Raw genomic sequence first — 22,665 nt, forward strand, 5'->3', positions numbered from 1 at the left:
ATGAAAGATACAGAAGAGAAAGGAAACTGTGATGGTGATTAGAGTTGTTGTTAGATTGTGGTTTGAAACTGCATCAAAATGGTATTTACTCTTAGCAAGTCTTACATGAATTTCACATAAAATACAGGCAACACCAGCAAGTGGTTTATGAGATCCATGATACTGACTTCATTGTTTTTCCCAGGTTTGGGGTTTTTGGTTTGGTTTTTTTTTGGTAAAGCTCTGCTATCTATAAGATAACCTTATTAAACAGAAAAGGGGGTGTGGTTCAGTAAGCAAATGAATTGCAAATGTGGATTCTTTAAGATAGAAAATATTTTGTTCTAAAGAAAGCAAGTTAGCAAATAAAGTTTTAAATGTAAATTTATTGGATGTTGCAGGACTGAAAAAGAAAAAGTTGTTCTGCAGAAGAAACTGAAAACTACTGGTGTCACTGTTGACCGTGTTGTTGGAGTAAGAGCCTCAGAGACTGAACAAGAACTGGAAGAACTAAGAAAACGGAATCTAGATTTAGAAAATGAAGTTGCTTACATGAGGTGAGAGGCATTTTAAAAGTATGTATAAAAACTAAATAATCTATATGAGAAAAAAATCTGTGGAAAGGGATAGATAGTCTCTAATAGACCAACTGATTCAAAAAGGAAAGAAACAGATGGGGATTTCAAAATCCTTCTTTGAGTCTGTGTTGAGCAGACTTAAAGCTACTTGGGAGCAATTGTACATGTCCAGAGAATATTGCAGCATTGGTTCATTACGCTAAAAAGCTAAATAATACGAAAAACATCTGGCTCCTATTGTGTAAAATTATAATTACAATTTAGAGTTGGTGAAAGTTTCTGGAACTTCTAAGTTGCCATTAGGGATTGTGCTCTTGGTGTATCCACTATCACAGTGGATAGTGTATACGAGTAATAGAAGCTGTACACATCTCAAAAGAGCAGATTCCTTTTGCTGAAGTAAGTACTTTAGATTCAAGGGGATTAGTTTAAATAGAATATATGGCTAACATTGATTTAGAATAACTACCCCAGCAATACTAGAAAATCCGGTCTAGTAATCCAGAAGTTCATTGTTTTTTTACCTTAAGGGATGTTTTTCTGCTTTAATAGCCATTTTTTTGTTTTGGCTTGATTAATTTTTTGATGTAGAACACAGCAAGCAATCCCACGAGATTCTGTTGTAGAAGAATTGCATCTCAAAAATCAATACCTCCAGGAAAAGCTTCATGCATTGCAGATACAATGTTCAAGAGAGACATATTCTAGACCCTTGGTAAGTTAATAGTGTAACTATATTACTTAGAGGAAGTGCACCTACTTAACAAAGTTATTTGTTTTCCATTTGATATTCTGTGTCATTTAGCTGACTTTATTTCAAATGATAGTATTCGACAACAGGATTTAATACTCAGCCCCCCAAAACCCCAAACTTTACAGTTTTTGTGTGTGTTCTACAGGTAGAAGCTGAAATATTCAACATCCTAGCATATGTGGAGAAATAAGGTATATGTATTTTTAAATATGTGAGTCTGCAGCTGAGAGGCTTCTTCTATATGCCATATTGATTGAAAATTTGGGATACACAGAGTTTTGAGGACACACTGAACTGCATTTCAGTTACATTAGGTGTTTTTGTTGTGCTTTGATTTTTACAAGGTTCATTATATTGCAACTATTGCATTATTAGGTTATCTTAATCTTCCAAGTTATAGATTCAACTGTACATTCTAGGTTTCTTTATATCCTGTTTTGTTTTACTGTCTTCTGCTTCTCTTTCATGCTTCATTCTGTCTTCAACTTGAATCAGAGTACGTGTGACCAAACTGAACTGACCAAGTCTGTTCCTATCAGTAACAGTAAACAAAAGCATTTGAATTCCCTTCAAAATAAATCTGTTTCAAATAGGGATGAAATCAAACATCAGAGTAATGATAGCATTACTGATGCCAATGAAATAGATGAGGAAGCAGACAAGCAAACATGTGTCATGCGTACCGAAGGTCACGGGGCTACTGGGGATGCAAGCACAGAAGTGTCTCCTGAACAGCATCCCAAAGACGGTGAGAAATGCAAGGACACAGATATTTCTAGGGAAGGACTGAAAAACAAGAATATAGCTGAAGCTGATGAAGACAACTGCAGTGACAAAGAAGAAAACATAACCCAACCTGAAAATGGAAAACTTAACAAGGAATGTGAAGAAGAGGAGAGGAAGCAAGAAACACTCAAGCAATCAAATGCTGATGAAGAAGAAAGTGTAGAAGAGCCTTATACTGACACAATGAACTGCAATCAGTGTGATTCAGGGGAACCTTCTAATCAGGCTGATGACTACGAAGCAGAAAAAATCAATGTGAATAATGAAATGAATCAACACACTGCAGAAGACAAACATGAAACTTGCCGAAGTGGTACAGAGGGGCTTGAAACAACCCCAGAATTTTGTGAAATGCCCGAGGTTTGATACTAGAGCAGTCCTCTAGCATTACTTCTGTATGAATGATGTAGAAATAGAATAGTTTGATCTTGATAATGCAGTGGTTCCCTATGCATGGTCAGCAGGGATATTGAAACAGTCACCAAGTGGTCCATAAAACAAACCTTACACTTTCATGATAGGTATGCATGTCAGCTCATAAGTAAGCTGCTGTCATATCTAAAATTTCAATCCAGAAAGTTTACCAATAATCACAATGATACGTGCGGCTAGTTGATGACCTTCATTCATTAAGAGACTTTACACTAAGAAAAAAATACGCTTTATTGAAGCAAATGCTTTATTCCTAGCATTATTAGTGATGAATTAATAGATCATATGGTTAATTCCATAGTTATGGATGTAAAAACTCCTGATTATTACACCATCAAATGGTTTTACTCTTTACTAGTCAGGCATAACAATGTACAATATACTTATGATTGGAATCGGCAATATGAGGCATGCAAAGCACTCTTTGTGTAATAGGAATTACTAGCCTCCATGGGCAAGGACTTCAGACTGTAGGAACTAACAGATGAATAACTAGTTATATACTACTCTTCCTGACTTGCTCTGTGATCTGCTTGACTTCAGTGAAACTCCTTATGCCATATGTACTATTTAATAAACATATCAGAATGTGTCCTTAAAATTAGATGCTGTTCCCAGGTACAAGGTCACAGCTTACTACATTCAGTACCTTTTTGTCTTTTAGACTTTGAGGTTTATTTCTACCCAATAGTTTGAGAGTTAATTTTGGTTTGACGAAATTTTACTGGTTTATACTGATTTGTCAACTTCCCTTAAAGGTTAAGCAAGTTTAGAAAATGTAAGAGGAGGAGTTAAGGTCAGAGGTTAGATTAGATCATAACTGGTGATACAGCTGTCATCCATTTTATTTCTGTGAAAAATGCTAATGCTCTGTTGCTCTTTGTCAGCTACAACTGATACAATGACTAATGCATTACCATTTAATAATATTTTTTCCCGTCTGTTTTCTCAAGACATCAGGAATAGGATCAGATGTTCAATATCGAAGAGAACAAGAGCTTTTAAAGGAAAATTTAAGATTGTCATCTGAAAACGTTGAGCTAAGATTCCAGCTAGAGCAGGCCAATAAAGATTTGCCAAGACTAAAGGTAACCTCTATTTACCGTTAGTCCACTTTAACCTGACACAGGTTAGGGGATTGCTTAAAAAGAAATGGATATATTTTCTGTACATACTGTAAGTTTTTCATGCTTTTATGGAAGATGAGAAGGTTGAATGGCTGGTAGAAATTACAAAAAATGTCATTGCGATGGGAAATTGCTTTCTCCTTTTTTTCTTTTTTCAAAGTAAACCAACTGTCATTTTGTTACTGCTCGCTTCAATTTGAAATCTAAGTAAGTTGCTTATTTCTTTGTTTTTTTAGGACCAAGTAGGTGACTTGAAAGAAATGTGTGAACTTCTCAAAAAAGAGAAAGCAGATGTTGAACGAAAGCTGGGCAGCATTAGAGGAGTGAGTATCGTCGCAGCATTTTTCATCATAAATAAATGAAACCAAAATACAAAAGAAAGCAGTATTTTATTAAAGCTAAATTATTTGGAATCAACCAAAAGCAAACAGGAATTGTTCTTACTTGTTTATTTTATTGTCAAAGTGCTATAATAAATTAGTGAAATTCAGTTAATGGTACCATTAGAAGGACTAGAGCTACACTGTTAAATATTTGCACCATCGTGGTCTTATTTTGTCATTTGAATTAGTTATCTTCAGAAAAGTATTTGTAAAAAAAATAGGAGTTACAGCTGAAAATTATATTCAGTTATTTATGTAAATGCCTGATACAGTTACAGCTTTATGATTTAAAAGATAGAATTTTGATTTGATGCAGATGGTCGCTATATAGGTTTATGTAGGGCTCCAGGGAGCAAAATCTCCCCCATTTTCCACTGTACTGCGATCCTTGCTTCTGTAGAAACAAATGGAGGTACTTCATGGGCCCAGAACTAGAAACAGCAGTGTCTTTAAATTATTATTGCTGAGGAAAACAGTTGCTACAAAGATGATGAGAAGATAAATGTGTTGGAAAACCATTTAAACAGCTTTTCTACCTCATAAATTAACGTAACGAAAGAAGAAAATGGAGAAATTACAAGCTTCCCCCCTCTTATTTATTTATTTATTTATCACTTCGTAAGGAAAATACATGCCTTCGGAAAGGGAGAAGACTTGTCGTTCTTCTGTCATTTTAACCCAGCAGAAGTATGGTTGCTAACAAAGGGTCCTCTTTTCCTCTTTTATTTTTTTCTTTTTTCCCCCTCAGACAGTATTAGCATTCAATCAATTGCATGGTCTCTTGGATTAGGGAATTGGTCTACAAGAAAAGCTAAAAAAAAAAAAAAATATGGTAGTACTTCGATTTATTTTCATAATGTTTCAGTGTAGTTCATAAAGTACACCAGATTGTGAGACTAACTGCAGCTTTCTTGAGTAACACAGAAAGTGAAGGAGCTGTTGTGTTGACTTTGGGGGTGAATGTATCGCTAGATATTTTGTGGAGCTAAGCATGCAAGAAACTTTAGGGTTCAAATCACACCAAAACATAACATTTTTTTAATAAATATAAATTGCAGTGGGAAAATAAGCGGTAAAGTAAGATTTGGAGTATCTGAGAATGTTAAGATGAACTGTTGACTTCCTTTTACTTTTTTTTCTTCCCTCTCTGTAGGCTGGTAGAAGTGGAAAGACAGTCCCAGAATTAGAAAAAACAATTGGTTTGATGAAAAAGGTTGTAGAGAGAGTCCAAAGAGAAAATGAAGACCTGAAAAAAGCTCCAGCTGTGGTTTCTAATGAGAAATTACTTAGTCTTGAACAGGAAAATGCTAGGCTAAAGGTACTGCTTAATCTCCAATAACTACAGTTAGCTAGCAGTTCATATGCAAGTTGGTAGGAAAATGGAGCAGCAAACCTGTTGTTGACACTGATTGAAAAGTGTTTTAAAAATACCAAATATGAAATGTGGAATACGAAAGCAAAACTTAATTTGAGCATAACATACTGCATGATTTAACTAAAGGTAAAACTCAGTACCTTAAGGATATATTTAAATATGTGATAAAATGTTATGTTCACTGTGGTAGGTTGCTGTAACTATGCTGTGCTTTAAAAATGGAAATCTGAAATTTTCTGCTAAGCAATGTATATGTGTTTTGACAACCTGTTTGATATTTAGTTTGAAATGGAAAAAATGAAGCTTCATCTGGGGGGCCAGCTGAATATGCATTATGAATCTAAAACCAAAGGAATGGAAAAAGTCATTACTGAAAACGAGAGGCTGCGTAAAGAACTGAAGAAGGTATGATCATTGTAATGCATCTCTTTATTTCCATTAGTTACTGGTTGTGGTATCTTTTTTTTTTAATGGTTGACATGATATAGAATGGACACTTTTCTAAGCACTGATATTGCTATGACAGAATTCTTAATTATATGTGGAGAGGAGCTATCCAAAGAGCAGCCCAGGGCAGAATTTGGAAGTTATAGTGCACTGTTTTCCACTAAATCAGCACTGATCCTATCCTACTATCATTTTAGATAGTCCTGTGCTTTATGTGAGGTTAAGTATTCCATAAACCTTTATTTTTATTGAACAATAGGAAGCTGACAGTGGAGAGAAGCTACGAATAGCGAAGAATAACTTGGAGATATTAAATGAGAAGTTAACTGTACAGCTGGAGGAAACCATGAAGAGGCTAAGTTTGGCTGAGAGCCAGTCTGACAGAGCTGACAGCAAAAGCTGGAAGTCCGTTGTTGTGACAAGGTAGGAACCGAGAATGAAATAAGGAAGATACACAGAGGTGTTAATTCCTCTTTAAATATTACCAAACAAATTAGACTCTCAATTTCATAGTTTTTCTTTCCTCTTTTGAAAATAGTTTTATATTATCTGTATTTTATTTTCTGATTTTATATTGGTGTGTAGAATCAGTATACAGGTCTCTGATACGAACCCAGCACAGATCTAATGTCCTTAAATGGATTGTTTGTGCTTTGTGGAATAATGTCAGCATTTTTGCTGAACGTATAGAAGGTATTTCAGTACCTTACCACATGGATGACAATCTGAAACAAAAACTGGAAGCCAGCAACCTGCATTTTCCAGCTTGGCTACATTTGAATCTACATTTAACCGTGTAAACGTGCAGAGGTTGTGTTAGAAAACCCACTGGGATTTCTGTACTCCTTGGGCTGTACTCCTTGGGACAGGAGTGTAGCTAAAGATTCTTCACGTGTACTCTGAAGGCCCTGAAAGCTAACTGGACTAAGTTGATTCTGTTACCTGTAGAAGAAGGGAAAAAAAACTCAGAGACTAGCGCTGGATCATCTTTTCCAATATATAAAAGGAAGGGTGGGAATTGCCATTTCCTAGATTTTTAGATAAAACTGAGACTCTGAAATCAGCATCAAAAGTAATTTTTGGTTTGGTAGCAATAGTAAATGTTTACAGCTCATTACCAATAAGTTACCTGAAAGTTACCTACCAGTTGGTTTAAAATTCATGTATTGCTTGCATCAGTGTGGAACAAAGTAAAGAAAACAGTTCTGTGACACCAGTTTCTGCTTGGCAAGAAACATACTTTTTGAATTTATCTGTACTTCCACAAATAGTTCAGATGCTTTTTCTATTACACCTGCTTATACAGGCTGGAGATCTTGCCTCTGCAGCCTGAACACCATTCATCGCATCCTCTCCTTGCTAGAAGCAAGCTGCTTAGTTCTGTGGTTTGTGGTTTGCTTACAGAAAAGATTTTGGCAAACAGTCACCTCAAAACCACTGCCAGTCCAAAAAGCGTTCCTATTTCAATACTGAGCTACACACAGAGACGCTAGTTACATGTCACACTAGCATGTTTAATAACAGAGTGATATAGAATGTGAAGTTTGATATAAGATACATTCACATGACACATGCCTGTGATTCATCAGAGTGGACAAGGAAGGAGAATTTCACCCCTCCTGAGGCAAGAGTTTTTAATTTGGTACTGCCATATCTCAGAAAAGGACAAGAAAACGAAACAATGCTTATGCTGTTAAGAGAAATAGACAGCCTGTGTCCTGCATGAGGGTGGAAGAGAGCAAATTTCTGGGAATAAATACTTAGTCCTGGACTCCTGGAGGACCTCAGGATGAAATAAGATGACATGTTGCAAAAGGACTCTTTAATAGTTGTAAACGGAGGTGGAAGGTATCTACAAAACCAGAACCTCTGACAGCAACCTTATTAGGGCAGAAAATCAGCTGGGCAGGAGAGAGACTCGTCTGACTTTGTCTGAGGTCAGATCACCACTGAACAGTCTATCTGCTGATGTCCAAGATGTTACCTACTCCCCAGTCTTGGACTCCCGCAGGATCCCTTGGGGGAGTTCTGGCGTTTCTCTGATGTATTGCTGAGCCATTTCACTTCACTGAGACTTCAGAAAGCCATTCCTTTTTTTTAAGCTTCCCCCTAAGTAAGTTGTGAGGTAAAATGTCTTTCTGCAAGGTCAGGTGGCAGCCATATTTAGCGTAAGGAGGGAGGGCATAACCGGCTGCCAGCCACAGGAGGAGGACGCCAGGAACACGCAGTGAAGATGGGAGGCCCTTAACAGCTAGTGTATCAGCTCAGTAGTTGGAATATAGTTTTTCTTTTAGTTCTTCACCTCTTTGAAAAATATTTCTACTCAGTTCTATTTAGTTAATGTATAGGTAGTTGTGTATATATAGGTATAAAATATATGGTTGAGCTTAATTGCACTTGCCTATTTCAACAGGAGTGAATAAAAACTTCTATTTGCATTTACTTTAAAATGATTTTAAAGTAAGTGAGTAACATTAAGACTTTACTAACCTAGAGGAGCTCGTTGGGGCACTTTAACGTGCAGTCCAGCTCACCAGCGCATCTTACAAAGCTTGTATGTGGTGATGGAAAGTATTTGATAGGGCAGAACAAGGTGTCATCCAAGTGATCCTTCAGAAGGCTCTTCGGCAGGTAACGAGACGTTGGAGATTGTATTGCTATCTGAAAACCCGCTCCAGGTGGGAGATGGGACCACATGACCTCCAGAGATACCTTCCAACCAACATTTCAGTGATTCTACAAAAACCTTTTTGTAACCTTGTACAGCTCAAAGCAGAACAGAATCCTCCTCAGACTGCTGTTACTCCAGGGTAGACACAATTTCTCGTAGAACATTCTTCCCCATGGAGTCTTCATCTTCTGTATCTGTATTAGCCCTTTTATCAGTACATTAATTTATTTTCCATAAATTATTAAATCATAAGAAAAACACTGTCAAAGTTATGACGCAGAATTAAGACGTGACCAATATGCACACTGCATCAGTAACAGATGTGCGTGTTCTTAGCAGGAGGTAGTTTATATAGTGTAACACCACAGAAAGATTCCAGTCCATCTTTAATAAGTGTAGACACAAAGTAAAATCCACAAAGGTGTAACATTTGGAAAAGCCTTTATTCTAGAATTAAAAATGTATTTTTCATTATGCTTGTTCCAGCTCATTTAGAAGACCAGTGATTATTTCAAGGCCAACGCCCCAAACATATTTTAAGGTGTATTTTATGGTATTTAATCTCCTAAAGATATTTTAATCTCTATTTCTGCAAAAGAATTAGCTTTTGCTCTTATCTTTTTCTACATAAAAATACTACCAGGATGCACGAAACTAAGATGAAGGAAATGGAAATGGATATTGCTAAAAAAACCCAAAGTATTACTGACCTTAAACAGCTGCTTCAGGAAGCAACAGAACGTGAACACAATGCTGATAAAAACTTAAAAGATCTAAAAGAACAAGTGAGTAAAATTTAGCCAGATGACTCTGAGAATAGATTGCTTAATATTAATTCTTTCTAATGCCTGTATTGACAGAGTGTATTTTTTCCTCTAATCCATGCATTTATAGGTTTTTTCCAGTCCTAACTGCTGTAATTGTACATCTACATATTTTAGCTGATTAATGAGGTTTACCACATATCAATATATATTCTTGACTTGCAGTCTCAGGGGAAAATTAATTTTTTTCTACTGTATTCTTTTGTAGGGCTTTGTATTTTAGTTTCATTGATCACATGAAAGCCTGTAGGTACAGATGCTTCAGATGGTCTTAAAATCTTTTTAGCTTGTTCCACAGAGCCAGTTTGCTGCAGGGACCTCCCTCTTCCTTCCAGGTCTGTTCTGGGGGCTTGACTCTGCCATCCTAAAGGGGATCTTCATGCCTGTTCCCAGTACAGCCTCTTACATGCAGTCCCTAATAAGTCCTACAAATATTAATTCACATGTGGAAGAGTTGATGAATTTTAAAGTTAACTACACTACAAAGAAACAAGAGATGGATTGTGAAAAAACCCAAATCCGTACCATTTTAGGTAGTAACAGAACAAAAGCCTATCACTAACAGTAGCCTTATGGGAGTTCACACATTGTCATTGCAGTCCAACTGTATGCAGTCTCATAATTAGAAGTGATTTTTTACTCCCACATCTTCCGCTGAAAGGCCCTTCCAGAGGCCAGCTCCCGTTCTAGCTAGGGACCTGTTCTGACTTACGACTGCATGTCACTTCTAGGCAACATACGCTTATTTGGGTCTTCACTGCAAAATCACAGGCTTTTCATATCATGTTTAAAAAGGAACTTGGATACCTAGGTATGCAAATAATCATGTCAGTAATATTTTTAAAGTACTTAAATGAGATAGGCATGTTACTTCCTTAAGCATATGTATAAATTATGCTAATGTAGCTATGTCTCCGACTTAAAGTTTAACTTTTGCATCCTTTTTTCTTCACTCGTCATGAAATACGTAGCAATGATCTGTACTAACTTTAAAAAGGCTTTAGATACTTAGCTTTGTGGAAACCGTCAGTAGATGAGCACTTAGGGTTTTTAATCTGTGATAACCTAGTACTTGGTTACATCCTTACTATTTTTATTTTTTTTTTTAACCCTGTGTCATAGAGAACTCCATCTGAACTGTATTATCCGTGGATACTGTTTTCAAGAGTAAAACTTTCTTAATTTTTTTTTTAAGATTGAACTTCTCAAACACCTTCCTGAAGGTGCAGGGACGGAGCAAAGCCTCATCAGGGAGCTTCGGCTTTTAAGGTAATGTAATTTTAAGCAACTAAATAAATACCTCAGCTAATATACTTGAAATAAGAATGATCAGGAATGGCCATTGCGATTTATCTTTTATATTCTAAAATGTTTTATTAATTAAAATTATTCTAAAATTGTTTTATATTCCAGATTAACCAATAATCATTTAGAGAAAGAAAAAGCAGAACTAGCTCACCAGGTGGAGGATTGTAAGCACCACATACACACATATACAAGTGAAGGTCCTGCAGCCGGTAATCATTTTCAATACCTAAAATAAAGAACTTCCTGTATTTTGGGCCTAAAACTATTTTTACTTAATATGTGCGTGCAAAATGATAGTAAATCTACAGAATTATTTGAATTATATTAATGCCAGAGTAGCGAAACTGGAGCAGACTAAGGTCTCAGGATTTTTGACTACTTATAGAAGTTTTTTAGAGAGAAGTATTAGTAAAAATCTCTGTAATTAATTACCTTGAACAAGAGGCTGTAATCTTTGTAAGATTGCCCTTTCAAGAAGATGTGTAGTTCATGCCACCATCTCCTTTATAAACCTCAAAAGACTGCTTGTAACATGTCAGTCATTCACTGAAACCCTCTTGCCTACCCCTCCTGCCTTGGGTTCCAAGCTGCCAGAGAATGAGCGTCTGTTTCCAGATGCCAGCTCTGGGAATGACTTAAGACTCAGTCCCATGGCAAAGCTGCAAAGCAGCACATTGCCGAATGACTGGGGAAAAAAACCCTCTTGAAATTATGAATATAATTAACAAGATCCTTATACTACGTTAGCTTGAAGTTTCCTGCCTTTAATTCAGAGAAACAGTGCATGTTGTATTTCTCAGAAGTGTGCTAACAGGCTGGCCGCTGGAGTATTGCAGTCAGTCACAGGAACGAGACACCGCCACCTAATTTCTACAAGAACTAAAGAAAAGCCCAGACAACTTGAATTTGTGGTGGTTGTTGATCCCAGTTGGGTTTACACGCTGTAACTATTTCAGCTTTCAGCAGATGCAGAATTACTGTAACACAATTATTCATGTCATTGATTTTCATTACCTTAAATTTCATAACAAATTATCATTATTTTTGCAGGACATAATGAAACTGTAGAGGAGAAAACTCACAAGTTAATGACAGAAGTAGCTGACCTCCAGACACAGCTGAAAGCCTCAGAGTTGGAAAAACAGCAATTAAAGGTGAGTTGCAAGGATCATCCTAGGCAAGATAATGAGCAAAATTACGGTTACCTGGAAAGAGCTGTTTAATATCTAAACTAATATTTATAGACAGAGTAAATTTCTAAACATGTTTATGAAGCCTGTTTTCTTGTTAGTGAATGTGCTGTTCATGGGTAGATTTTTGTGTCTGTAGAGAACATGCTTCTTCACCCATCATTTAGCCTCTTAAGGAAAAGGCAAAAAAAGCTGTTGTTGACATATATTTCCTGCGTTCTGGATAAAGACGGTACTCTGTCATTCTTTTTATTAGGAAGAAACAAAAAAGCTGAGAAGAGAACTAGAAAACTTTGACCTCTCCTGTTTTGAAGAAATTGAGGATCTGAAATACAACTACAATGAAGAAGTAAAAAAAAATATTATCTTAGAAGAGAGATTAAAGCAGCTTTCTGAAGAGTTTGGCATTCAAGTGGATAGTCCTGGCAACGTTTCTGTTGATTAGGCTAGTGGTTAGTAGTCTCAGTATTGATACTGAAAATAAGTTCTGGGGCAGTTACATAATACCGATTTATTTGTCTGGTTTGATCTTGGAATGATACAAGTCTGTTGAAGTTACAATAGTCTGGCACATACCGAAGAGTGCAGAACTAGATTAGTCAACAGATTATGGTCAGTATTTATATACACCCGTCAAAATAAAAGTGAGCTCCCAACTCCTTTGCAATATTATATTTTAAATCAGAACAGTAATCTGGGTAATACACAGGTGTCAGGTGAAGTTGAAACCTTGGACTTACCCTAAAAGCTGAGAAACTCTTAAAATGTGCTAAATACACTAAGTTCCAGATCGATACAAATATGTAATTTGTTCCGGCTGTCTTGTACTAACGTACTTCTGTATGAACTCAGGGTCAGCGCACCGGATGTCTGTTCTTACATCTCTGGTTATTTTTACCTCAATTTTAGAAAATCTAAGAACAAAGAACTGAAAATAGTTATAGTATTTCAGCCAAACTAAGGGTATTTTTGTAGATAAATGAGTTTTCATTTTGTATATTTTACATAGCTGGATGTACACTTTTATAGCACAGATAAAATAAAGCCAACTCAAAAGATCACGCATTCTCACTTTTATTATTTATATGCCATCTTACTTAATATGCCCTTGAGGAGGTTTCCTCCTTGAGATGCAGTCTGAAAACGGGTATTATTAAGCCAAGTCATGTGTCTCTCAAACTACTAACGATCTCCAAAATAGAACTAGTATACTTTCTATTATTTACTCTTTTTGTCCCAAAATAGTGGAAATACCTGTCGAATATAGCTTAATTAGGTTTTCAAGTAATAGCATAATGCTGCAGTTTACCAGTTAAGTAATACAGTGAAAAGTTGTGACCCAAAAGAAATTGTTACAACTTGAAAACAAAACATCAAATTTCAGGACTAATTCTGGTCCCACCTGACATATGTCCTTTACTGTTAAGAAACAACTAGATTCTAAGACTGAATCCTACATGTAACAGTGTCATATTAATTTTTATTCAAGTGCAACCTATGGAATTCATTAGCTAAGCTATTAGGACCAGCCAGTGTTAGACAACATACTACTGACACTTAAACAGTTTCCAAAAATGGGTTCAAAAGTTCAAGATTTTTCAGAACTGAAAACAGACATGCTGAAAGCTAGATCTCTGCTCTGGAAGTCGGATCTCTCATTATATAAAGTTAGTCATTCTGGAAAAACTTAAAATCGAGTTTGAGAGTTCTGTGGTAGACACAGGTAAGAGGAATGCAGCACATGACAATTAACTGAAGAGAAAAATAATTTCAAGCATCAAACTTGATATCTTTGAGTCTGTCAAATCTTTGACCATCCAAGTTGGAAAAATGGTGAAACAAACTCTTTGGTTCAAAGTCACAGTCATATTTAGTCCTATTAAAAGAAATCACAACAGGCTGAGAATTCAGGTATGTCTCTGCAAGTGGCCAGCGTAAACCAAGATGATGGCGATGGAGCTAAAATAAAAAGAAATACAATCAGTTTAGAGATTTTGATATAGTAGCCCAACAGTTCCCAAGTTGGGGGGTACGGGTGTGTGTGCACTTTAATTCGAGGACCCTCTGCATTAGGGCACTTACAACCATTAATCAGTTATCTGAGTAACACGAGTAACAATGAAGCACAAAAAGCAAACCAGAACTGAGGTGTCCTCCACAGAGTCATAAACAATATAAACTTGCTAATTTATCAAAAATCACATTCTTATTAACAATACCTGTTCTAGATGTCAACATTACAAGAAGTGAAATTTTTAAATAAAAGAATTAAGCTTTAAAATGTTGAGCGATTCCTATACAGAGAGGCAAGAAAATAATATTTTATGTTCTCAATTACTTTAAGTTACTAGCATAATGTAGATAATGAAAAAATTTAATATGTTCTCATTGTAGTGATTCACTGGCTCGACTAATTCTACTGTCACCTGATTTGCTAGAACATCTACTATGAAAGAACTTGGAAAACAGGACAGAAAGTGAATACCTCACAATACTTCACATATTATGAATTATTACAGTACTTCCCACATGTCCTTCTATATACTTACCTTGATTAAACACCCATCATGGCAGTGCCACACAATTCCTTCAACTTTACCCTCACTGCAGCCTTCAAACCAAGACACTATGTCATTCTGTTTCAAAGTAGGTGGATTCTTTATTTCAAATGCTCCATGTGGTACAAGGAGATGTACAGGCTGCTTCTTGCTTCCTAATCCTACGTTAAAGAAAAAAATCTTCCTGCTAGTTACATGTGATATTTAAGGTTTTCCTCGCTTTCGTTCTTACGGCTATCTTAAAAGCACTCCATAAAGGTAGACTTTTATTAAATACTACAACACTGTCCTGCCTTTAAGAGAACAGTTAAATACACTTTTAAGTATCAAATGTAGCTGTCTCCTTCTCATGTAACTTTTTGTTTATATAAAATAAATCTGACAGAGATTTACACAGTTGTCTGCTTTGTCCTTTTGGTCACCTCCTCAGTAACCATAAAGCTACTAGCCAAGTTCTTCATGCTTCAGATCATGATCCATAGCACAAACATCTTAGTTCCTGAAAATCTGGCACATTTTCTGACGAATATGGATTAATACCTAAGCCAGGCTATTAACAAATGCGTTGCTTCTTCACTGACTGTTCAACCTAAATATTCATCTAAGAATACAGCTGTCAGATTTTTTTGTTGCAGTTCCATTACATTCTGAGAAAACGCTTAGAGCAGGTACCACTATTTTTCCTATCCATCCTTGCAAGTTACCTAACAGCAAAACTCAGAAGTTAGAACTCACTTGTGCTCATACCTAATTGGTTTTTTGTTACACAGCTTTTAAAGGGAGAAGCCACAACCAAAATTCAGCTTAAATTACATTTCCTTAAAAAAAAAAATATTTTCATAATTTAAAAATTGCAACTTATGACTAACTCTAGGAACTCAAAAAAATGGCTAAATAGAATTTTCTACTTTAATGGACTAAACAGCATCAGAAGAGCAAGTAAAAAAAAGTCGGTAAAAGGCACCAACAATCAATCTTTAAAAAAATATTTTAACATTTTAACAGTAATATTTAAAAAAAGTTTTCCAGTCAGAGTATTTTTTGAAAGACTGAGGAAAAACATTTTTATACTAACTCCTAAAGAATATGCAGGTGGAAAGAGGTTTAATAGACATAAATAGTATCATGACAACTCAGTTTTCTGAGTATTTTTGGGTGAGTGTTCTTGACCTAGCCCTTTCTCCCCTTTCTAAAAAGGTTACATTGCTACCTTAGAACTTTTAAAAAAAAATTTATACAAAGAAAAGGCATAGATTTCACTCAAAAACATCACTAAATTAAAAAGTATTTAAGAACAGATCATACAAACTTACCATATGGATTTGCATTAATATTAGTCCCAATAAGCTCCAATGTTTGTTCTAAAATTTCCGATAATGGCACTGGGCTGATTTCCAGCAGCCCTGGGTCAGCATGGTGTTTCAATACCAGCGCAATTTCAGCCTCGTAATTTACAACAGAAGAATGCCAGCAATACTGCTTACTGTTTTTCTCTACAGGCACCCAACCTATGAGAAAACACTGCATTTCACCAAAGTAAATATCTGAAGTTATCAAATGCATGCTAGAACTGTACATGCATTAAAATGAAAAACAAACAAAAGACCAAAACCACAGTTAACTACAAACAGAGTAACAACAAAAACTGTGTCGTATGTCAGAGAGACGTCAGAGGAATGGAAATGTGAGAGCTGCGCCTTCAGCTGAAGGCCTGTAAGTCTGTACAGTAAACTGCAATCATTTTCGATGTGTCAGAAGAACAAAGCCTTCCTGGATGCCGAATGGATGACATTCTGATTGTTGCCTGAATATGTGACCTACTAATTTCAACTCTGGAACTAATTCTAATTCACTTCCAAAATGGATTCCTTCCACCCCCCATTTTAGCTGTGCTGCACCGTAGCTACCTGGCATATGTCCGTTTTCATCGGGCAAAGGCCGGCCATTAGAGAACTCTATGTCCTTTGCTGGAATCCAGGTATCTGGGACAGGTTTGAAATCCTCTTCAACATTCCAAACAAATTCTAGACATATAAATGTGACATTTAGTTTCTGGCAAACTGTTAGCCACTTTTGATCATCTTTCAAGGCAGTTATTAAAATACCACTGATCTAAATCTTGTTTTAGACAGTAGTCCCAGTTACTTTGTTGAAGTGCCCAAGCAGTCTACAATTAGGATGAGTTTAAAGAAGAACAGTAGCCTTTAAGTAGTTTAAAAGTTCAAAACTAACAGGTTAAAAAATATCTACCTAAATAGCCACCGTTATATTTAAACTAGAGCAAGAGAAGTACAATAGAATAGAATACACTGCTGCAGACGGAAGGGACCTACAACAATCAATCCCCTAGTCCAACTGCCTGATCACTTCAGGGCTGACCAACAGTTAAAGCAAGTTATTGAGGACATTGTCCAAACGCTTCTTACATACTACAGGCCTGAGGCATCGACCACCTCTCTCTAGGAAGCCTGTTGCAGTGTACAAACACCCTCTCAGTAAAGAAACGCTTCCTAACATCCAGTCTAAACTTCCCCTGGTGCAGCTGTGAACCATTCCCACGCGTCCTGTCACTGGATCCCAGGGAGCACAGATCAGCACCTCCCTCTTCATGTCCCCTCCCTGGGAAGCTGTCAAGAGCAGCGAGCCCGCCCCTCAGCCTCCTGTTCTCCAAACTAGACAAACCTTAAATCGTGGGGCCCAGAACTGCACACAGTACTCCAGGTGAGGCCGCACCAACGCTGGATACAGTGGGATAATCACCCCTTTTGCCCGGCTGGTTATGTTGTGTTTGATGCACCCCAGGATGGGGTTCGCCCTCCAGGCTCCCACGGCACGCTGCTGGCTCATGTGGAGCCTGCTGCTGACCAGCACCCCAAGATCCCTTTCTGCAGGGCTGCTCTCCAGCCACTCCTCTCCCGATTTATACTTGGGCCTGGCATTACCCCATCCTAGGTGCAGAATCCGGCACTTTGACTTGTTAAATTTCATCCCATTAATCATAGCCCAACATTTGAAACTATCTAGATCCCTCTGCAAGGCCTCTTGTCCCTCAAGGTCAACAGCAACTCCCATATCGGTATCTTCAGCAAACTTCATAATGGTGCATTCAACTCCTGCATCCAGACCGTTCATTAATATATGGAACAGAACTGGCCCTGGAATTGATCCCTGAGGAACACCGCTGGTGACTGGTCGCCAGCCAGATGTAGCCCCATTCACTACAATCCTCTGAGCTCTGCCCTTCAGCCAGTTCTTCACCCAGTGCACCGTGAACCCACTCACCCCACAGGTGGACAACTCCTCCAGAAGGACGCTGTGAGCAACAGTATCAAAAGCCTTACCAAAATCCAGAAAAACTACATCCACTGCCTTCCCTTCACCCACTAGGTGGGTGACCTTATCATAGAAGGATACAAATTTGTAAACCCATGTTAACTCTGCCTGATGATCGCATTACTCTTTAAATGCCTTTCAGTAGTACATAGTATAATCTTCTCGATTATTTTTCCAGGAACTGAGGTGAGACTAACAGGTCTGTAGTTCCCTGGGTCTTCCCTCATACCGTTCTTGTAGATTGGAATAACATTGGCTAGCTTCCAGTCAGCAGGGACCTCCCCAGACTCACAAGACCTTTGGCAGGTGATTGAGAGTGGTCCTGCCATAACATCGGCTAGATCCTTCAGTACTCTGGGATGAATCCCATCAGGCCCCATGGACCTGTGAACATTCAGCTGGTTCCTTACAATTTCAGTGTCCACAAATGGAAAATCACTGTTTCCACACCCGTGGTCCTCCAACTCAGGGGACCAGGTAGCCCAAGGTCTACCAGTATTATTAAAGACTGAGGCAAAAAACACACTGAGGGCCCATGTTCTTTCTTCATCCCTATTAGTCAGATGACCACCTTCAGCAAGTATCAGTCCAATGTTTTCTTTAGACCTCCTCTTGCTATTAACATACTTTAAAAAGCCCTTCTTCCTATCTGAAGAAACACTGGCCAGTTTCAACTCTCACTGAGCTTTGGCCTTTCGTGTCTTCTCCCTGCCTATACAAACCACATTGCTCTATGTACTCTTCCTGTGAAGCACTGACCTCACTTCCAGAGATCACGCGGTTTCTTCTCCCTCTTGCACTCCATGAGGAACTTAAAGAATTTCCAAGACCTGCTTGCCACAGCAGTATGATATTGCCAGTTGATGCCTGGAAGCTGAAATCTCCCATAAGGACAAGGGCTACCAGTCCACAAATTTGTCCTAAATGCCTGTAGAATAACTCATCAGTGCTTACACCCTGGCAGGGTGATCGATAGTAGACACCCGCTACAACATCTCCTTTGTTTTCTGTCACCCTAATCCTTACCCAGAGGCTCTCAACACATCATCACTAACTGTAAGGGCCGTGCAATCAAACCTCTCCCTTATGTATAATGCAACATATCTCTACCTCACCTTCCCTGCCTACCCCTCCTGAACACCTGTGGCTCTCCACTCCAGCACTCCAACCATGGGGCTCATTCCACCACGACTCACTAGTACCAATGATGTTGTAGCTCTGGGAGCTGACAAAGCTTCCATTTCATTCTGTTTGTTTATCACACTGCGTGTGCTGGGGTACAAGCATTTCAGATGTGCTCCTGAGCCCTCCATGCCCCCAGGAGCAGTGTAAATGTTCCCACTAGAGTTGCCACCCTCTGGTGATGTCATGCCAACCCTTGGCTTACCTACTGTAATCCTGTTAGTATTCCCATCCCCCATCAATTCTACTTTAAAGCTCTCTCGAAGTAAAGTCAAGAGTAACGTTAAAAAAACTGGAGCACGATCGCTAATATTTCCTATGTTAGAATAAAGGTGATTTTCCAGCTGGATAACTTACAATGCCAGAAAGCAGGAAAGAAATCTTCACTAACCTTTGCAATCTTCCAATGAATACAAAAATCGTTTAAACCTTTTTTCAGCTTGTTTGTTGGGCTTTCGATCCAGCCTGGCCCATAGATAGGGTTGCCCTAGAGTTTCGAGAGGGATAAACCAGAGTTTAATGCGCTAACCATACCCTGCAGACTACTGAAATCAATTACATAAAAGGCAAGGTAGGAGTTCTCATTTGTCACCAGAGACATTTTATATCTAAAGACCCTATCTGAAATCATAAAGTAATTAGAGTATATGAATACAGAAACCTATCTGTAAAATCTTGCCTACTGTAATACAAAGTTTCCTTACAATTTCAGGTAAAGGCAAGAACCCAAGTGGTAAAATGAGCCATTTCCTCACAACCTCCACACTTATTGTAATCCTCCCCAAGGAAATTAAACACTCTTTATCATATAAATTCTAGTGCGCAAGGAAGACTTATTAAATTAGTTATTTGACTGGCATGTCCATTTCAAATATACTTCATGTATTTTAGAGAGTAAAATCCATAACAACTTCACAAACGTCTCCTACATTTACAGTAACTGTCATTTTGTGGGCAACAAGTCGAAGGAGAGTTGCATTCACAACAGCTGTCACCCAATAAATCACACAACAAAACTGAAAACTAAGTGAAACAAGGCTTCTAGGCAGCACGAGAAATCCGCACAGGAATTTTCCTTATTACCTTTATGGGTAGTTACATAACAGCAGGTTCCGTCCACCTTTTCAGTAGGAATTGCATTGTATATATCTGCCTCTAATGCCTTTCCGCTTACAGTTTCAGTTGCCAACACTTTAAATGGCTGAAAAGAAGACAGGTGTTTTAAACTCTCCTCATGGCTCTCTTACTGCCCTCTTCTCATATGGATTCTCGCGCCTTACAGCTGCCCTCTGTAACTCCAGTGGGACACATTATATGGCCCATTGCTAATCCTACCGAAACACACCCGTGATTCTACAAGACATGACAGTTCGGGAAACGCTCTAACACAAACGTACACAGGCAATCTATTTCCAGTCTCTCTCCCTCCTTTCCGTTCTTGATCACTATTTATAGATGACTTTGCCTTCCACTTTACATAGGGCACGGAAATTAGAAGGGTTCCAGTCCAACGCTGCCAAATTTTGAGGTGCAGTGTGCCTTCCTGTGTTACGATGGCAACAGAAATTCACCACGACTAGCTGCTGCGAGCTTGCAGGCTGGGGCTGAAAGTCAATAGCACCGTGTTAGCACAATACCCAGGCCAGCGGAATGCAAGGTGGCAAAACCATCCTGGTGTTCAATACCTTGTATCAGTCCTGTCAGCTAAACAGTTTTCCAATTGAAAAGAGCAGAGAAATAAGGGACACTGGGGTCTGAACAAATATCCAGTCACAACTAGCCCAAATTTCAAGGAGGACTTCTATAGCTAGGGCTTCTGTAACAGCTTCACTGCAAACATACAGTCACTTCTATGCGGATTACAATATTTTCCTATGTCATCATCACTCCTCTCTCCCTAGTCAGTTTTAACTTGCAAGATGGTCACTGTCTCCTGCTGGCAAAACACACAGCGCGTCCTTGTCTTGAAAAGTCCTGAGAAAAAGTCTGGGATTTCAAAAATGAGACCCTTCTACATGCTTGCCTTAAATACATGGCTGCTTTCTATTTTAGTAATTGTATTTGTAACCATAACGTATAGTATGTGCGAAGCTCTTATGAAGATCACACGAAAAAGAAAATTTTCAGGGTAGTGAGAACAGATACCTGTCTGTTTCCCCGCCCCTTCTCCCCTCGCAGTCACAACCCCCTCTACTCTCCTGGCCTGCACTTGGAAAAACGCAAAAGCAGCACACAGCAGTTCCACACCTAATTCCCTCCGGGGTTTTTCTACGTGAAGGAACAACAACTCTGGGAGCGCCCTGGGTCAACCCCGACCCCCGGGCCGGAGCCCTCCCCGCAGCCGCTCTCCCTCGGCCGGCGCTGCTGCCGCTCCCCCCGCCCCGCCGACACCGCCCGCCACCCCCTCCGCCCCCCGCCCGGCCCCGGCCCCGGCCCCGGCCACCTGGCGCTCCCGCTTGGCCGACGGCTCCTCCTTCACCTCGGTCGCGAACAGACACGGCACCTTCCGCTGCACCGCGCCCCGACGCCTCATGGCCCCCGCCGCCCGGCCCCGGCCCCGGCCCCGGCCCCGGCCCCGGCCCCGGCCCCGGCCCCGGCCCCGGCCCCGGCCCCGGCCCCGGCCGCGCCTGCGCCGCCCCGCGCCCGCCCCGCGCCACGGGACGCGGAGGCCGGCGACGCCCCTGGGCGCCGAGGACGGCGGGGCGGGGCTCGGCCGTCTCTTCCCAGCAGCCCGCGGCCCGGCGGCGGCCGACGGCGGTGCCGCTGCCCCGGCCCGGGGGCCTGCCCCCGCGCCGGCCCGGCCCGGAATGAGCTCTTCCGGGCCGCACCGGCGTCCGCGCCTCTTTTGGGCACGGCCGCATGGCTGCACGGCCGCAGGGCCCCTGCTCGGCCAGCTCTGGGCGGCGCCAGCCCTGTCTTCCCCCCGGCTGCTCCTGCCCGCTGGCAGCTCACAGACAGCTCGGCCAGCAGGGTGAGGGAGGGGGTTCTGCCCCTCTGCTCCGCTCCGCTCCGCTCCGCTCTGCTGAGAGCCCGCCTGGGGTCCCGCGACCAGCTCTGGGGCCCTCGGCCCGGGCAGGACATGGAGCTGTTGGGGCGGGTCCGAGGGCTGGAGCACCTCTGCTGTGAGGGAAGGCTGAGAGACTGGGGGCTGTTCAGCCTGGGGAAGAGGAGGCTGCGGGGAGACCTTCCAGCAGCCTACCAGTACCTGAAGGGGCCTACAGGAGAGCTGGAGAGGGGCGTGTTGCAAGGGCCTGTAGTCACAGGGCAAGGGGCGATGGCTGTAAACTGAGAGAGGGTGGATTTAGACGAGATCTAAGGAAGACATTCTTTGCTACGAGGGGGGTGAGGCACTGGCACAGGTTGCCCAGAGAAGCTGTGGATGGCCCCTCTCGGGCAATGTTGAAGCCCAGGCCGGCTGGCCGGCCAGGGCTCTGAGCAGCCTGGCCCAGTGCGAGGTGTCCCTGCCCACGGCAGGGGGTTGGAACTAGGTGAGCTTTGAGGTCCCTTCCAACCCAAACCGCTCTGTCATTCTGAGACTATTCACGGCTCTCAGCTGCTTTCCCGAATTTTCTTTCCCCCGCGCGCCCCAGACAGTTGCACGGCTTAGGGAACTGTGGGAGCCTTTCCACGTTGTTTCCCTGTTGGCAGCTCTCACCAGTACTGCGCGCCTTGATCCCAGGAGCAGTTTCATTTTGTGCTTAGGTGAAGTCGCTCCCGCAGAAATCACTTGATTCCAGT

At 40.3% G+C, this 22,665-nt stretch overlaps 2 protein-coding genes across 10 annotated transcripts in view; one reads left to right on the forward strand and one right to left on the reverse strand.

Moving 5' to 3' along the window:
• The window catches only part of CEP290 (centrosomal protein 290), a 53,202-nt gene extending 40,290 nt beyond the window's left edge, over positions 1-12,912 (forward strand). For 4 of the 9 annotated variants that reach the window (XM_075429354.1, XM_075429353.1, XM_075429352.1 and 1 more), the window contains 13 exons: positions 381-536; positions 1,149-1,272; positions 1,807-2,457; positions 3,483-3,617; positions 3,893-3,979; positions 5,193-5,357; positions 5,697-5,819; positions 6,121-6,284; positions 9,176-9,317; positions 10,552-10,625; positions 10,770-10,873; positions 11,715-11,818; positions 12,111-12,912. In XM_075429354.1, the coding sequence (XP_075285469.1) occupies positions 381-536; positions 1,149-1,272; positions 1,807-2,457; positions 3,483-3,617; positions 3,893-3,979; positions 5,193-5,357; positions 5,697-5,819; positions 6,121-6,284; positions 9,176-9,317; positions 10,552-10,625; positions 10,770-10,873; positions 11,715-11,818; positions 12,111-12,299 (2,218 nt within the window). In that variant the 3' untranslated portion in view covers positions 12,300-12,912. Of the gene's footprint in view, positions 1-380; positions 537-1,148; positions 1,273-1,436; positions 1,503-1,806; positions 2,458-3,482; positions 3,618-3,892; positions 3,980-5,192; positions 5,358-5,696; positions 5,820-6,120; positions 6,285-9,175; positions 9,318-10,551; positions 10,626-10,769; positions 10,874-11,714; positions 11,819-12,110 lie in introns of those variants that run through there. The other 5 variants (XM_075429357.1, XM_075429356.1, XM_075429358.1 and 2 more) reach the window with 5 other exon arrangements.
• On the reverse strand, positions 12,881-21,491 carry RLIG1 (RNA 5'-phosphate and 3'-OH ligase 1). Its single transcript, XM_075429361.1, has 7 exons — positions 21,371-21,491; positions 20,011-20,128; positions 19,319-19,414; positions 16,320-16,436; positions 15,726-15,920; positions 14,404-14,573; positions 12,881-13,813 (listed from the first exon to the last, which is right to left on the reverse strand). The coding sequence occupies exons 1-7, from the start codon at positions 21,458-21,460 to the stop codon at positions 13,625-13,627; spliced, it is 975 nt and encodes a 324-aa protein (XP_075285476.1). The 5' UTR covers positions 21,461-21,491; the 3' UTR covers positions 12,881-13,624.
• Between the last annotated feature and the right edge of the window lie 1,174 nt (positions 21,492-22,665).

This window comes from Opisthocomus hoazin, chromosome 8, assembly GCF_030867145.1.
Source record: "Opisthocomus hoazin isolate bOpiHoa1 chromosome 8, bOpiHoa1.hap1, whole genome shotgun sequence".
In the NCBI taxonomy this organism is placed as follows: Eukaryota; Metazoa; Chordata; class Aves; order Opisthocomiformes; family Opisthocomidae; genus Opisthocomus; species Opisthocomus hoazin.